The sequence below is a fragment of the Scardinius erythrophthalmus genome (assembly GCF_964197995.2).
Source record: "Scardinius erythrophthalmus genome assembly, chromosome: 12".
In the NCBI taxonomy this organism is placed as follows: Eukaryota; Metazoa; Chordata; class Actinopteri; order Cypriniformes; family Leuciscidae; genus Scardinius; species Scardinius erythrophthalmus.
In genome coordinates, this window is record NC_138232.1 from 2,376,219 (window position 1) to 2,392,861 (window position 16,643).

General features: G+C 35.4%; 1 protein-coding gene across 1 annotated transcript in view; it reads right to left on the reverse strand.

Annotated features, from left to right (window-relative positions):
• necab3 (N-terminal EF-hand calcium binding protein 3) overlaps positions 1–16,643 on the reverse strand; it is a gene marked incomplete at both ends in the record, with an annotated part of 46,922 nt that overhangs the window by 18,176 nt on the left and 12,103 nt on the right. Inside the window, 4 exons of the mRNA XM_081380901.1 lie at positions 168–304; positions 2,052–2,149; positions 3,025–3,050; positions 8,875–8,983. Of these exons, the coding sequence (XP_081237027.1) occupies positions 168–304; positions 2,052–2,149; positions 3,025–3,050; positions 8,875–8,983 (370 nt within the window). The remainder of the gene's footprint in view (positions 1–167; positions 305–2,051; positions 2,150–3,024; positions 3,051–8,874; positions 8,984–16,643) is intronic.

A 16,643-nucleotide genomic window follows, 5' to 3' on the forward strand; every position in this document is an offset into this window, starting at 1 on the left:
GCAGGAAAACCTGTTCTAGTAGAGCCTGAAACAACATGGTTCTCTCGAAGAGGTTTTCCTCTCTGAACTGTAAAAGTGTCAGGAACTCCTTTAATTTTAGGAGTGCAAGACAGAAAAAAAAAGTGTTGCGTTTACAGTGTGTATGAGTGTGTGTGTGTGTAACTCACGGAGCGGTGCTACTTTGCGCCTCCACGGCCTCCATCGCACACTGGAGAGACATCTGGAGCGACAGCAGCTGGCTGGACGTCTCCCTCAACATGAAGCGGGTCACAAACTGACCCAGAACCGATGAACCCTGGTACTCCTGCAGAAGAAGAAGCTCACTGTATTACCTCACATGCAGCGTTTTCTTTACCTGCTGCATCAGTCGTCATTTACGACATTGGGCCCTATTTTAACGATCTGAAACGCAAGTATCAAGCGCGAAATGCAAGTAACTTTGTGGGCGGATCTCGGGCGCTGTTGCTATTATACCGGCGGGATAAATGACTCTTGCGCCCTACGCAAATCTAAAATGGGTTGGTCTGAAGTAGCTTCATTACTCATAGGTGTGGTTTGGGCGTAACGTGAAATAAACCAATCAGAGCGTCATCTCACATTCCCTTTAAGAGCAGGCGCGCTTGTTCCATGGCGGATTGCTATTATAACGGCGGATTTGCCAGGAGCGGTTCACAGCCGAGGAGACCGACGTTCTCGTCAGGGCCGTAAAACACAGAGAAGTGACATTGGGGATGGAGAAACACACCCAGATTAGCTTCGGTTAAACAGGCGTATGATAATTTGGGTAAATGTGTAAGCTAGATTTATGCCTATTTTTTCACATCTTCATGGACACAACAATGATTTCCCTCGTGTGTTAATATTTTTCCTTGTAATTATGTATGATTTTCTAAAAATGAGAACTGCTGCTTCTGTGTAGATGAGATGAGCAAAGTGCATGCGCGTTGTGCACACGCTACATTGATTATGGCCAAGCATGCGCCCTTAAACGACTTTAGACGAGGTTTCTCCTGGTCAGTGGCGGAATTGTTTTCTGAAACTGCAAAATAGCACCAGGGAACGTTTGCGCCGGAACACGCCTCCTCTTTTCGCTGAACCGCCCCGGGAGCGCAAGTTCATTACCTAATTTACCGACGTGCTTCTGTGGAGGGAAAAGTCCGCTGTGCGCGGGTGCAAAACAGGAATGATACATGCGTCTGTGTACAAAGTCAATTGCGCTGGGTGCGAGATACAGCCCCTTCAGTGTTTAATATCCTGCAGTGGTTCCGTCATCAATGCAGAAATATCCTGAGTAAGCGGCTGCTGCACGGAGAAACCCTCCGCTGAGTTTACTGAGCATCCAGGAAACATCTTGACAAGTAACGACCGGTCTGAAAACAAAATTAAGGCCCACTTTCTCCTGCACTGACAGAGATCAGATACAATTACTGCCCTTGACACAGAGCAGATCAGCGCTGGCGGACAGAAATAGTAGAGTGGATCATTTCTGAGTGTTTGCATTTATAGTTGCCCTCCTGAAAAATTCATACCTAAAAATGTCTGACTGTCTTTGCATAAACAAAATATTAAAGCCATTGACAATATGGTGCCGTGCAACAAAACAGATGTGCTGTTATTGCTATTTTAGCATTATTTGTTTGCTATTTTAGTTTTTATTAATATTTTGAATTTTGAATTTAATTTATATTAATTTTTTAGTATTTTTGTTATATGCTTTTGTCATTTTAATTTGTTATGTTATGTTTTTTTTTCATATATTACAGGTTTGTTTCATTTTAGTGCTTCAATGTATTTCAGTTAGTTGCAAACGCATTACTTTTAATTTTCATTTAGTTCATGTTTTTCATCTAATATTTAGATTTTATTTTACTGTAGTGCAGCTTTATTTTAGTTAAAAAAATATTTTTTAATAGTTTTAGTTACCAATAATAACCCTGGATATGATGTGACCTCATCCGAATTCTACGAACGTTTTGCTAATGTTCCCATTATTTCTGAATGTTTTCTGAATATTCAAAGCAAAGGTTTTCTGTTTTAGTTAGGTAGTTTACCTCCTTCGTCTTGTCCATCGCCTTCAGGACGGCGACATTGAGTTTCTCTAACGCTGACAGAACATCCAGATATTCTCCAAGATGCTGAGAAAAGTAATCTGGAAAGAGAAAGAGGATGAATTATAGGTCAGAAACAAAACATGAGTCATATTCTTTCTCCGGTGGATTTTTTTAGCTGTGCATTTATGCATGTTTACTGAGATAATATTAACCTTCTGGGCAAATGGTCAGATTAAACTGAAAATAGTGAGAGAGAGCTACTTCAGACCAACTGCGTCTCAATTCATAGATTTATATATTGTGTACTAAATGTACAGTCAGCACACAGTTTTATAGCGGCCTTGGTGCTTTTTAATCAGTTTCTCCACGGGGATCTCAGAGAATTCTATAATAAACAGTTTTAAGCCTTAAAACCGTAAATCCAGCAGCAAAAAAACAACTCTTTTTAATATATAAAAATAATATCTCTGTGGAGACAATGCAATGAAGTAATTTTTTTGCCATGTCATAATCTTATGCATTGATATTACAGACCGCTTGGTTACGTAATGTTTTGCATCAGAAACTAGCTTAACTAATTAACTAAAAATGTATTACTCTCACAACATGCATGGATGCACACTTCAAAAATCCACCAGAAAATGTATAACACCTTTGAAATAATACACCAGCTTTAGTACACAAATCACGACGCATTAATCTTGCACACTATTCAAGACGGATAATATTCAAAACATTCGGATTCTCAATATAGTTGAGATGCTATATAACTCAAAGAATCAGAGGAGATATTAACAGAATATGACCTTGCAAAGTAATAACAAACACTTAAGATTCATTCTTACAGAGAATGTGAAATGTGTGAAGCCGTTTCCAACAGGTACATTTCTTTTTTAATTACTGCACTTGAAGAAACACTTCTTCCATCTTTATTTTCTATCCATGATCATTTAAAGGAATAGTCCACACCTACCTGATAGCTTGTCTGTATCGAGGTTACTGGAAAAGGAAGAGGAGAGAGAGAATAAAATGAGTCATAAGATGAAAAGCCTTAATTGAATTGGAGAAGGGTCAAGGATTTGAGAGCGGTGTCATTAGAGGAAGATGTGTGGGCCGTCCACAGTTTTTTACAGTGTAAACAGCCCAATTATGCTTGGTTCTGCGAACATCGCAGGGCTGAGGTGATATTTCTCAGCAGATGGTAACTCGCAGAGATAATGATCTCGTTAATCGGGTAAAACCAATAGAACAAAAAATATCCTATACTCAGATGCCTTATGACTTTTACAAACTCAGATCTGCACTAAAATGATTTAAACCAATTTAAAATATCATGTGCAAACAGCGGGTCTCTATACCATTGACCCACAAAGATTAATATACAGTATAAATAATTAAAGCAAAGAACAACCACAATATTTTTTTCACACTCAAAACTGTCAGTATAATATTTATTTATTTATGCAGTATGCATATTGTGTGAACTTTATTGTATAGTGTCTATTTTCTAATTTTTATTTTAAAATAAAATAAAATAAAAACACATTACTTTTCTAACTCTAATGTGTATTGCAAACTGTTGATTTGTTGCTATCAAAAATTCAATAATATAATATAATATAATATAATATAATATAATATAATATAATATAATATAATATAATATAATGTAAAGTAATGTAATGTAATAAAATATAACATAATATTAAGTTCCAGCATCCCAGTGACCTTGCAGAGGATAGAGCAATTTTTAAAAATTATTATTATTATTATTTTTTTTATAAAGGGACCATGTACAAATTTTAACATAAATGTTTCCATATCATGCATTGTACCGGATTTAGCCAAAGGCTAATTTTCTTCCCTAGTCCCCAGGCAGGACAACTAACATACAATTACACAGACACAATGCCTATGTGTTCACATACAATAAAAACATACACACATACTATCAGGGTCACAAAAAAAAAAAAAAAAAAAAACTAAACTCAATTAAACTGCAAAAATCTCAATGTTTACAGAGCTGGTTCGATTTAAAAAAAAATGTTTAACTTCAATTTAAAAAGACCAAGAGCTTTGCACCCTTTAATATCCTCTGGGCATTCCACTGATTATAGCTTTCACTGCGAAAGACGATAGTCCAAATGCAGAACGACGAAAGGGAACCAGACAATTACTCATGGATGATAATCTGGTAGATCTCACAGAGTTTTCAGAGCGAAAATCAACAAAGTCACATAATAGAGAAGGAGCCAAGCCATTAAGAGCTTATAAACCATACACAAACTTGAAAAAAGTCTAAAATTGTCAAAGTTCAAAAAATGATGTTTCTCTATGATCCTACAATAATGAAAATGATTAGGTTTTTAATGTAAAAAATGTATTGCCTGTTTATATAGATTTTAAGGGTTTAATCACAGTTAATAACAAGACATGTGAGAAAGGATTGTAGTATGCATAAAAGTCTTAGCTACATCAACAGAGAGACATTGTCTAATTTGTCTAAAATTTGCCAAGTTATATTTAATATTCCTCACCGTTTTCTTTACATGTTTTTTAAAACTGAGATTTCAGTCCAATATTATGTCAAGATAATTGAACTCATTAACTACTTCTATCTTTTCACCATTAAAAAAGCAACATCAGGAGATTTAACATTTGTTTTTGAGAAAAAAAAATTCCTTTTGTTTTACTAATGTTCAAGCTAAGACATGATTGATCCGGCCACTGTGCAATCCCTTCTCTAGCAGCTTTTAACTTCTCAGCTGCTAACACTGCTGTAATTGCATGTGTAAAACTAACAGTATCATCAGCAAACATTTGCACTGTTGCGGGAGATCATTAATATACAGACTAAATAATAAGGGACCTAACACTGATCCTTGGGGTACACCCATTGCATAATGTAAATTGCAGGACTTAACCCCTTTAATTTTTACACATTGTTCTCTACAAAATAAATATGTATTTATCTGTAAGTAAATATGAGGATACCCATGCTAAAGCTTCAGATGAAAACTGAAATGTAGACACTTTATAAAGGAGAACTGCATGATTAACTGTATCAAAGGCTTTACGTAAATCAAAAATATGCCACCAACAAATCCTCCTTTTTCAACTTTAAATTGTATTTGCTCTATTAAATGTAAAGCTGTTTCAGTAGAATGACTCTGAAACCAAACTGCATACAATATAATCCAGACTTAACTGTGTTAAGATGGGATGTCAGTTGTTCTTCTCTGCAACCTTTGAGAATTCTGGCAGTATGCTTATGGGTCTATAATTACTAGCTTCATAACAATCTCCAGATTTAAAAATAGGAATAACAATGGCTTGTTTCCACGCAGTAGGAAAAACACCATTCAAATGAGTTAATTAAATGAGTGATGGCAAGGGGTTAAAATATCTTAACAAACATAGTATCCAATTGATGAGCATCTCTACATTTAGAAATTTTCAACGAGCAAATAACTTTGTTGACTTGCATTTCATTTGTCTTAGATTAAAACCTTCACCTGCATCATCAATCGGACTAATATTTATTTCCCTTCTCGAAAAATTTTCCCCTAATTCTTTCACTGAGTTAATAAAAAACTATTAAAAGTAGTAGCAATGGCACAATCATCTTCAATTTGCTTTCCCTGAACTTTATAATATAATATAATATAATATAATATAATATAATATAATATAATATAATATAATATAATATAATATAATATAATATAATATAATATAATATAATATAATATAATATAATATAATATTAGGTTCCAACATCCCAGTGACACTGCAGAGGATGAAGCGGTTTATAATATAATATATAATATAATAAGTAATATATTATATTATATTATATTATATTATATTATATTATATTATATTATATTATATTATATTATATTATATTATATTATATTATATACTTTTATAATATATTATATACTTTTATAATATATAATATAATATTACATTTAGAATTTAAAAAATACATGCATTTATTTGGAAGTTATGACATAAGAATACTGTGCATTACCATTATAAAATGAGGTGACCCTAAAACCGAAGATGCAGATAATCTCCATGAGTTACTGGTATGGAGGAAACATGCCAAAGAATAAAGCCTCACACAGTCACACCATCCCACACCTCTCGGATTGTGCATTTCATGCTGAACTCCACATTCATATTCTTCTGCAGATGAAAACAGATCTACAAATACCCCAGTACGTGTTGTGTTGTGTTGTCACATTAAATCGCCATCGCAGCCAAAACACAATTATGTGTGAGGCGAAATAATTGGCTGAATTTGCTTTGAGTGCTCCCTGATAGCATTAATGGACTTTTAATATTTCGCTGAGACTGAGGGACGGAAAAAGCAAAAGGAGAAAAGGGACTAGTTGAATGAATTGGGTAATTGAATTGCATTGTGTCCAAACTGGTGTCTATTAGCACACTACCATCCACAGACTAATGCTCAGACTTCATGATATCAGCCGGATCCGTCTGGCATACGGTGTTGTGGTGATTCGTAAACGACAATGGGCGTCAAGATGAACGAATCTATGGAAAGCCATTAGGCCCAACATTTGGCCCTGTTGGCCTCCATAAGAATCGATCGTTTTATCTCGTATAGTGGACGACAACCAACGTGACGTCATGACTGAAAGGCTAGCATGTTTATTCATTTATTCTGGTCCCCCAAGACGGGTTCTGCCACATCTGGGATGTCAAAATAAATAAAATCTGAGCTTTCCAAATAAATCTCCATTCAAATTTCCAAATAAATGCATGCATTTTTCAAATTCTAAATTTAATATTATATTATATATTATAAAAGTATAGAACATAATAAATATAATATACTTATATTATATTATATTATTACATGCCGAAACAAAAGAGAGATGATGATATAGGTGGAATTATGCAATGAAAGACAGCCAGTGCAAAACACATTGAAGACGGCATGCGATGATTGGGTGTGCATCGCATAATCTGGCACAGTGACTATCGTAAAAATATTCTGTAAACTGAACCTAGCATAAAACATTTGATCATATTTAATAAATGCCTATGGAATAGGGTCACTAATGCAAACTGATGCATTTTGATGGATTTTATCCATCTGGAAATTGACTGGATGGTGAAAAGTGTCTCTATATGACAGAAGGGTTTGGTTAATGAGAAGTCAGCTGAATCATTCATAACAAGACTTTGCAATAATAATGTAAAAAGTGTCACATAAAAAAAATCACATAATCTTTAAAGTTTGCATGTGTGGCCGTACAGTACGACCGATTCACAGCCACTAACACAAATTCCAGCAGGTACATTTATCCATGAAATAAAGGAAAAAAATAAGGTCATTTTCGCATTGAATATTTCCCAGGGGTCTGTAAATCAACCGACTGGTTTAACGGCGTAATGAGGACGGGAGCTGTTTAAAACGAACTGAGACGCACGCTTTGCATGAAGCAGACCTATTTTAGACTCTAACTTGACTAGACTAATTTACTACGGGCTTCTGAATACAGTAATTACCCAGCGACCATTCCGACTGATTGCAGAAATATGCTCCATTTTTAGAGGAAAATCTGAGCTTTGAACTTTGTGGCCCTGTGTGTGTGCGTGTGCGTGCGTGTGTGTGTGTGGCAGCTCTGCAATGCAGTTCTGTGTGAAATCAAATTTGCTCCTTTGTTCTGTCGATTCCTTGGCTTCCTGGCACACAATTCTCCATGCTTTGATTCATACACGCCACCTCCGGAAATACTTTGATCCTCCTGCGCGTCAACGTTCGATTGCTTGTTCGTTTTCGTTCCTGATGCTTCAAAAAAAGCTATGGCATGCGGCGCAACATAATCACGCCTCTCTGAAAGGCAACTAATTAGGGAACGAAAATGTAAGGTTGCTAAGGATACAGGTCACCTCAACTCACAGATAACCAGTGGTGGGAGTTCACTACGCATGAACTGCGCCTACTGATGCACGCTCTGTTTGCGTTGTTTTGATTCACTAATGGAATCATGCAAATCAGATAACGATGCAAAAAGGCACTAATAATTAGTGCAGGTCGCGTTTGGAGGAAGCAACAATCATGTGACTTTAATGTGACTGTACAGCATCACAAAAACACCCAAATCGATCTTAAAGATCTCAAATTCAATGGCATTACTGTATTATGGACTCACAGAGATGAATTATTTTCCTAAAAATCTTGACAAAAAATCTTGAAAGAAAGTCAAATACATCAGGAATGGCATTAGGGTGAGTAAATGATTTTTGAATTTAATTGTTAGGTGAACTATCTCTTTAAAAGCAGAACTTGAGCGACACCATCTGAATAGATACAGATGTATTCTCCACTGTATATTGCAAACTGTTGATTTATTGCAATAAACATAATTAGACAATATAATATTTCATATTACATGTAAAGGAATATTACTTCTCACTTCAAAAGCACCCAAATCGATCTTAAACAGCAGACTGTGTTCTCGAACACAACGTGCATCGGGAGAGATATGATCATAACGCTCTTCTCCATCATTTAATCATCATTTCATGATTTACTGCAGCCATGATTAATTAAAAACTCAGACGAAGGTCTATTTAAAATAACATTCAGCTAGCCTTCTAATTAAATATTAATTGCATTAATTGCACTAGAAAAATAGCACTGAGTTTTGTAAATATGTTGCAATATATAATAAGCCGAAATCCTTTAAATGAAACTTTGAAATGAGAGTTTTTGCACTCTTGTACTGTGTGCAGTGTGTGCAGTGAGTTGGCTGTGTGTGTTAGTGATGGTTGAAGTGTATACTTTGTTTGCCGTCCGTCGATGGAGTAGAACAGCTCGCGCAGCTCGTCGGTGGTGAGAATCCCGTCTGCAAAATAGGCTTTGAACTCCTCGAAGGACAGCTTGCCGTCGTCTGCAAGAAGACACACGAGAAAATCAGCACACACAGCTGTTGCCAAGATTTTTTTCTTTTTTTTTGTGCGAAATAGGTTTAGCGCATTAAAAATGTATCTGATAGGAATGCTAATTATCAAGAAAAACCTTTTTCCATTTAATTTAGTAGTGCATAAATTCTATGTCGATGCTCGGAATCACTTTTCATCTAGAAGGGCTTTAAAGCAATAAATCCATTTAGACAGAAAGAGACCGGCTGATGGACATGCAAAGCGACCAATCACAACAATCTCTGCTTTTATGTGGTATTTAAAGGCAGATTTAACAAAAAACAACAAGTTTGTGTACATTAAAGGGTTAGTTCACCTAAAAATGAAAATTATGTCATTAATTACCCTCATGTCATTTCAAACTCGTAAGACTTTTGTTCATCTTCTGAACACAAATGAAGGTATTTAATGAAATCTGAGAGATTTCTGTCCTTCCATTGAAAGTCTATACATCCAAAACTCTGACGATACAAAAAATTCATAAAATAAATCCAGATTTAATTAAAAATATCTTAATTTGTGTTCCAAAGATGAGCGAAAGTCTTATGGATTTGACATAAGAACTAACCGTTATATATATACTATGAAGAGTTCAGATGCAAAAACTAGGTGCCATCTGAAATTTTCTTCTAGAATGATAATTTTTATGAAGCTCGTATATTTAAGTTTAATAATTTCACTTAAATGGCAATGATAATTACCTATTAATTGCCATTTAAGTGAAATTACTGAACTTAAATAAATGAGCTTCATAATCATTCTAGAAGAAAATTTCAGATGGCACTTAGAAGTTTTTGCATCTGAACTCTTCATATATATACACATATGTATGTATTTATATTTTATATTGCGTTGTTTTGATGCCACAAACCATGCAAACTTTGGAAATGAGTTACCCTTCACTTCACTAGTAAATTTGATGGCCTGATGCAAAACTGTGCACTTCGACTCCTAGAAATTGAGACGTAGCTTGCAATGTTCGCACAATCTTTCCAGTTTTGTGTGCATTACACATCACACAGTTGGTGAATGGACCAGAAACGCTGGCTGGAATATATATATTCTCCTCAGCCCACGGTGACTGTCTTTCTCAGGTCAGATAAACACCTGGCAATGCTTTTCACTGACGGCAGATGTCGTAGATCAACCCTGATCCGTGAACTACCATCTGCCGTCAGTGCATCTGCTCTTATTATTAGGTAAAGTGCAGAACGTGTCATCCATCAAGAGCCCAAAGAGAAGAAAGGGGGATTTACATGCCAATATGTGACACAGCACTCATTGATTCACGGCTGACAGACCGTCTACATCACTTCCTCTCTGAACATTCGGCTCTCTGACATTCATCAGCCTCCCGAAAGACACCGGATTCTTTCAGCCCTCCACTTGTGCATTTGGGGTTTGATGACACTTGAGCTCCACGTCAATCGTGACGTTTGACTCGACTTTCAGAACGTGGAAAACTCTAGATCTAATATCTAAAAATCAAATATAAAGCAAATATTAACTAGAAAATGATGTGCAAAAAGGATTTAGGAGAAATACTAAATGCTAAATCTCTGTGATATGCTTAACCCTGTCTGACATGTGAAATTAAAAAAAAAAAAATATTTTACAGTGTCCTTGTTACATATGTTACATCTACTTACCATAGTAATAACAGTAAATTATGCATAATTACATGCAACTAACCCTCAAGCAGATCCTAATCCTATCCTAACCCTATAGTACATGTAGTTAATTAATATTACTCAGAACTTAAATATATAATTACACTGTAACAATGACACCTTAAAATAAAGTGTAACCAAAAGATCTAGAATTTTCTTTAAATGGAACAGGTTTGCATGTTTTTATATTGTTGTTGAGTATCATATTTGATACGTCAGGCTTTTATGGCTCACATCGTAAGATGAAGTTTACTAAGTAAACTACTAAATAACTTGTTTAGGAAGTTATTTTTAAATTTAGTGTATTAAGTCTTTTTTATTATTATTACGCTGCTGGACCTGAGTATATATTTCGTTCTCATATGTCATTAGATGATATTCTAATGCTTGTAAATGAGATCTTTATAACAGTATAGCAGATACTTATGCACATAAATATCAATATCTGTCAATATCTCATATTTAAATGCTTATAGTTTATGATCAAAGCTCTGTAGTTTTAAAACGTATAATGCAATGCAATACAATGATGATTGAGAGATGAACAAATAAACCTTCCTCAGAATCCTGATGATCATATTTGATACCCATGAGTGTTCATCTTCAAATATTACTAACAATATCAAAGTTATCCTTATGTTTACTTTATAAAAATCAGGTTTCAGATCAAAAATGACACGCGAAGCACGAGCTGAAGGTGGACGTTTGCACAATTATACTAAAACTCTTTCACTTGCAAAGTTTTGATCATGTTCATCATGCTTTTTAGGGTTAAAGAAGATTAGACTGAGATTCTGAGAAAATGATTAATATTAAATAGTGAAATATAAAGTAGCCTGCATGTGAGCCTCTGATAACTTTTATAAAACATGGGGCATAAATCAAAGACCGATTGCAAAGAGAAGCGCTGTGTCTCCAGAGCCAGAGATCAGACCAGTTTCTTTCAGAAAGAAGTAAAATACTCATCATTTACAAAGCACACATCATTCTGATCTAGACATCAACTCCTGACGAGTCAAAAAGAGCAATCTTTAGACTGATGCTGTCAAAAAGATTATCAGACTTACAATTCACTAAAACTCACACAGAGGTTTATATTTATACTTGAAAAAGAAATCCATGCACACATAAGCAGCGAGACTTCTTCAAATAACCGTCTGATCCACAAAAGTGCAATTTCACTGCGACGCATGAACGAGCTTTGAATGTTTTTAAGTTAAAAACAACATTTTTGAGGCCAAATGGACACTTAATTACACAAGGACTGAACATATTCAGAGCATTAGAAAACTCTCCAACATCTCCAGTTAATTCAAGAGCAAAGTTAATGGCCATCTGCGTTCAGTCTCTTCACAACAGACGGCATGACCAGAATCAGAGCCGTCTCTGGATAATAAAAATACACACTAGCCAGCCAAAGATGCACTTAAGAAGAAAAACAAGATCATTTACATCTTGACCAGAAATGTAATTAGGTTGGAAGAAACCTCAGCAAGAATGAGTCCAGTTACAGTATCAGCGGGTTTGTTTTCTCTCAGAGGACTTCTGTAATCTCCAAGGCATATCTGGATTAGCATTTGGATCCTAGAAATTTAGTGTGTCACTGAATTGGGTTATACACAAATAGCAGACACAAGAGTAAATGTGATATATTTGTTTTTGTATAACAGAGAAAAAACTGTTCGCTGATCTCAACTGAATTTTCAATACCAATCCGGGTCACTAGCATTCATTCCTGAAGTTAAATATGTATATCTGAAATATTACACAAAAGTGAATAAAGTGATATGCTACTGTTAAAATGTTTAGGATCTGTAAGAAAAAAAAACTATATAATTTAATATTTTTATTTACCAAGGATGCATTGGTGCAAAAAAGTGACAGTAAAATATTTCAAATAAATTCTGTTGTTTTGCAATTTACATTAATCAAATAATCCTGAAAATAATTATATTAATATACCAGTAGTATATAAAATTCCACAAAAAAACTTTTTCAACACTGATAATAATCAGAAATGATTATGACTCTGAAGACTGGAGTAATGATGCTAAAAATTCACCTTTGATCACAGGAATAAATTACACTTTACTATATATTCACATAGAGAACACTTATTTTTATATTGTAATAATATTTGATAATTTTTACTGTATTTTTTGGATCAAATAAATGTAGCTTGGTAAGCAGAAGAGACTTCTTTTAAAACATTAAAAATCTCCAAATATTTGCACAGTATGTATAATCAAAAATATATTTAATTATACAAATAAAAATATATTATATTTTCAAAAACTAATGAATCATTTGCATATACAAATATATATCATGTGTATATTACATCTCAAATGGTGTGACGCATGATTTGGATGGTAAAAGTATGTTAAAATGTTAATACTAATGCATAAAAAATATGCAATGTACACAAAAATGCAATATATGAAATGTTATTAAAAACATTTGTCAATGATCTTATGATGAACATGCCAGGGTCAAGTGTGTTTAGACTGGTAATTAAAATATCCTCTTTAAAAAAAATAAGTAATTGAGCCTGAACGTACAGTTTTCATCATTGGTTTGGATTGTGAACATTTGCTTTGTTTTCTTGCCAAACATCGCCTGACGTTTCTAGGTCAAAGTTTAATTGTGAGTGATCTCTGAAGTCCAGTAAGAGCTCAATCTGCAGTCAGATAGATCGCGGCTCTCCTGGTTTAATGGAGGCACTGGAGAAAACAGTCCGGCTCTCAGGAGACTTTTATCTACTCCGCTGCTCTGCCTGATTTAGTCTCAAACTAATGTGCCATTCTGCGCTGTTGTCTGCGGATCAACATTCTCTAATGCATCTTCCAAAGCGTTCCCCACCCATTCCATGCTGAGCTTCAAACACATCTCCTCTAGCAAGGATGAAGCAATGTGACACAGCCTCGTCTGCTGCAGTCACTTCAGGAATTTGTTCTGTTAAAGCCTGATTTGTTTCACGCATCTGCGCTTCAGAAATGCACGGTTTAGGCATTTAAAAACATTTACTGACGCTAACAGTGCAGTTTTTTTCCATGCACCTTTAGGGCTGTTTCACGAAAGGACAAAATTAGTTCTGATTGCATGGGAAAATTATGCAGATGCAATAGTTTAGTGTATCCGCCCTCAATATCTTTACACACAAGCACATCAAACCAGTTCTAAATTAACCAACAAAAATGCTGTGCAACTGGCTCATCGCTTAATTTAAATTACACTTGAGTTTTACTTCTTTTTTTTCTTTTGATGGTGCAACAAAATTACCAGGTATTTTTTTGTACTGCACCATAATTAAATATATTCACACTGCATGCAAATTAGCTCTCCACGGCCTGGAGGTGTTCAGTGGATAAACCTTAACAAAAGTCCATGAGTGATTGTGTCAAATGTCAGCAGGTGTTCACCAGGAGAGACCCAGCAGTCCATCCAGAACCTTTAGCGCTTCAATAGCACACACACACGTCTCTTTTCTCGTGCCCACGTTTGCCCCTCGCTGGAAGGATCCAAAACAATGGCCAAGGGTTTCTTTGAGGCTTAAACGTACATCGCATCTCACCGCGGTCACAATGGGAGAAATGGCTGAATGCCAGTGTGAAGGAGACTTTCTGAGTCATTCATTTTCTATATGATGGAGGTCTAACAAAAAAAAAATTGAGAAAATTATGATTCATACATCTCTGCATGAACACGAATGTCATCTTGCTGTCAGCTTACAACATATTGAAGTCCAAGACGAAGACATTGAAATAGTTTATGAGAATTTTGGATGCAGAATTATTCATTTATGTATGAGTGACACAATCGCCCTGCAGTAACGAGACGCTGCAAACACCTAACCAGTGATAATTCTGTGTATTAATATTTTATGCTTAAAGTAGCTTTATTTCCACATAAGAAGGAAAAGACAGTATCATCTGAATATTTAAAAGCACATTTTAAAAGAGGCAGTATCTTTCCTTTGAACAAAGAAAACATTTTTTTTTTTTTCTGAAGACGTGGTTCAAAAGGAAATTCTTTCAAATGAATTCACAGGACAGTCTCTGGCTTCTGCCAAGACAATGCTTTATTTCAGCACAAAACCTCCAGTCATCTGCTTCTTTAAGCTATTTCTCATTCGGTGGCTCTCGCTGGAGAATTGAAGTCTTCACATGTAATTTTTCATCTCAGTATGAAACTTCACTACTCAGAACAGATCTCCAAAAGTGCAGTTTTCACAGATAATTCAACTCGGGTAAGATAAGAGAGGCAGTGCCTCGGATGAAACAAAAATCAATAGTGCAAAAATACAATAAAAGTACAGCGCACAGTGAAAATGACATGGGCAACTCAGCAAAGCATAGTTTAAAATCTAGGGTTTTCTACTTGTCGCACACTGTTTACTTGCTTTGTTTGTGTATTCTTTGTAAGACCGTAATATAGATGGAGAATGGGAGCTCTTTGCTCAGGCGCTGGCGTTCTCAGCGCTGGGAAAATACATTATGCCATCATAATAAAAGTCCCGCTTCCGACACATCGGCCAAACAGAAAAACGAATCAGCCGATGGCGATATTTAAATGGAAAATTTCAACCACTGAAAAACCCAACAAGTTAACTCAACTCAAACCGATTGAGGAAACTGATTGCGGCAAACCATTTAAGTTTAAAAATAAATACATATGAGTATTGTGAACTTATATATATATTGAGTCATCAGTAGAATGTTCTGAATGGTTGCTAGGATGTTCTGAATGGTTGCTAGAATGTTCTGAATGGTTGCTAGAATGTTCTACATGGTTGCTAGAATGTTCTACATGGTTGCTAGAATGTTCTGAATGGTTGCTAGAATGTTCTACATGGTTGCTAGAATGTTCTGAATGGTTGCTAGGATGTTCTGAATGGTTGCTAGAATGTTCTGAATGGTTGCTAGAATGTTCTACATGGTTGCTAGAATGTTCTACATGGTTGCTAGAATGTTCTACATGGTTGCTAGAATGTTCTGAATGGTTGCTAGGATGTTCTGAATGGTTGCTAGAATGTTCTGAATGGTTGCTAGAATGTTCTACATGGTTGCTAGAATGTTCTACATGGTTGCTAGAATGTTCTACATGGTTGCTAGAATGTTCTGAATGATTGCTAGAATGTTCTGAATGGTTACTAGAATGTTCTGAATGGTTGTTCTGAATGGTTGCTAGAATGTTCTGAATGGTTACTAGAATGTTCTGAATGGTTGTTCTGAATGGTTGCTAGAATGTTCTGAATGGTTACTAGAATGTTCTGAATGGTTGTTCTGAATGGTTGCTAGAATGTTCTTGGTTGCTAGAATGTTCTGAATGGTTGTTCTGAATGGTTGCTAGAATGTTCTGAATGGTTGCTAGAATGTTCTGAATGGTTGTTCTGAATGGTTGCTAGAATGTTCTGAATGGTTGTTCTGAATGGTTGCTAGAATGTTCTTGGTTGCTATAATGTTCTACATGGTTGCTAGAATGTTCTGAATGATTGCTAGAATGTTCTGAATGGTTGTTCTGAATGATTGCTAGAATGTTCTGAATGGTTGCTAGAATGTTCTGAATGGTTGCTAGAATGTTCTACATGGTTGCTAGAATGTTCTGAATGGTTGTTCTGAATGGTTGCTAGAATGTTCTTGGTTGCTAGAATGTTCTGAATTGTTGCTAGAATGTTCTGAATGGTTGCTAGGATTTTACTGGTCCCTACTCTAATCTGCCAATTATATTCTGGTCTCTAGATTCTGTATGTCTTGGAAATCCGATCACATAATAAAGTAAGCGCACACCTCTCCTCAACAAATCATTGAGGAATCATTCACGACTGACTTAAACACACCACTCAGAGAAGCCTCAAAGAAACGTATGACCAATTCATTGAATCGCACAATTTTCTCTATTTGTGACATGATTCACTTTTAACACAATCGTCTCCTTTTCCTCTTTCCTGATACTTTCA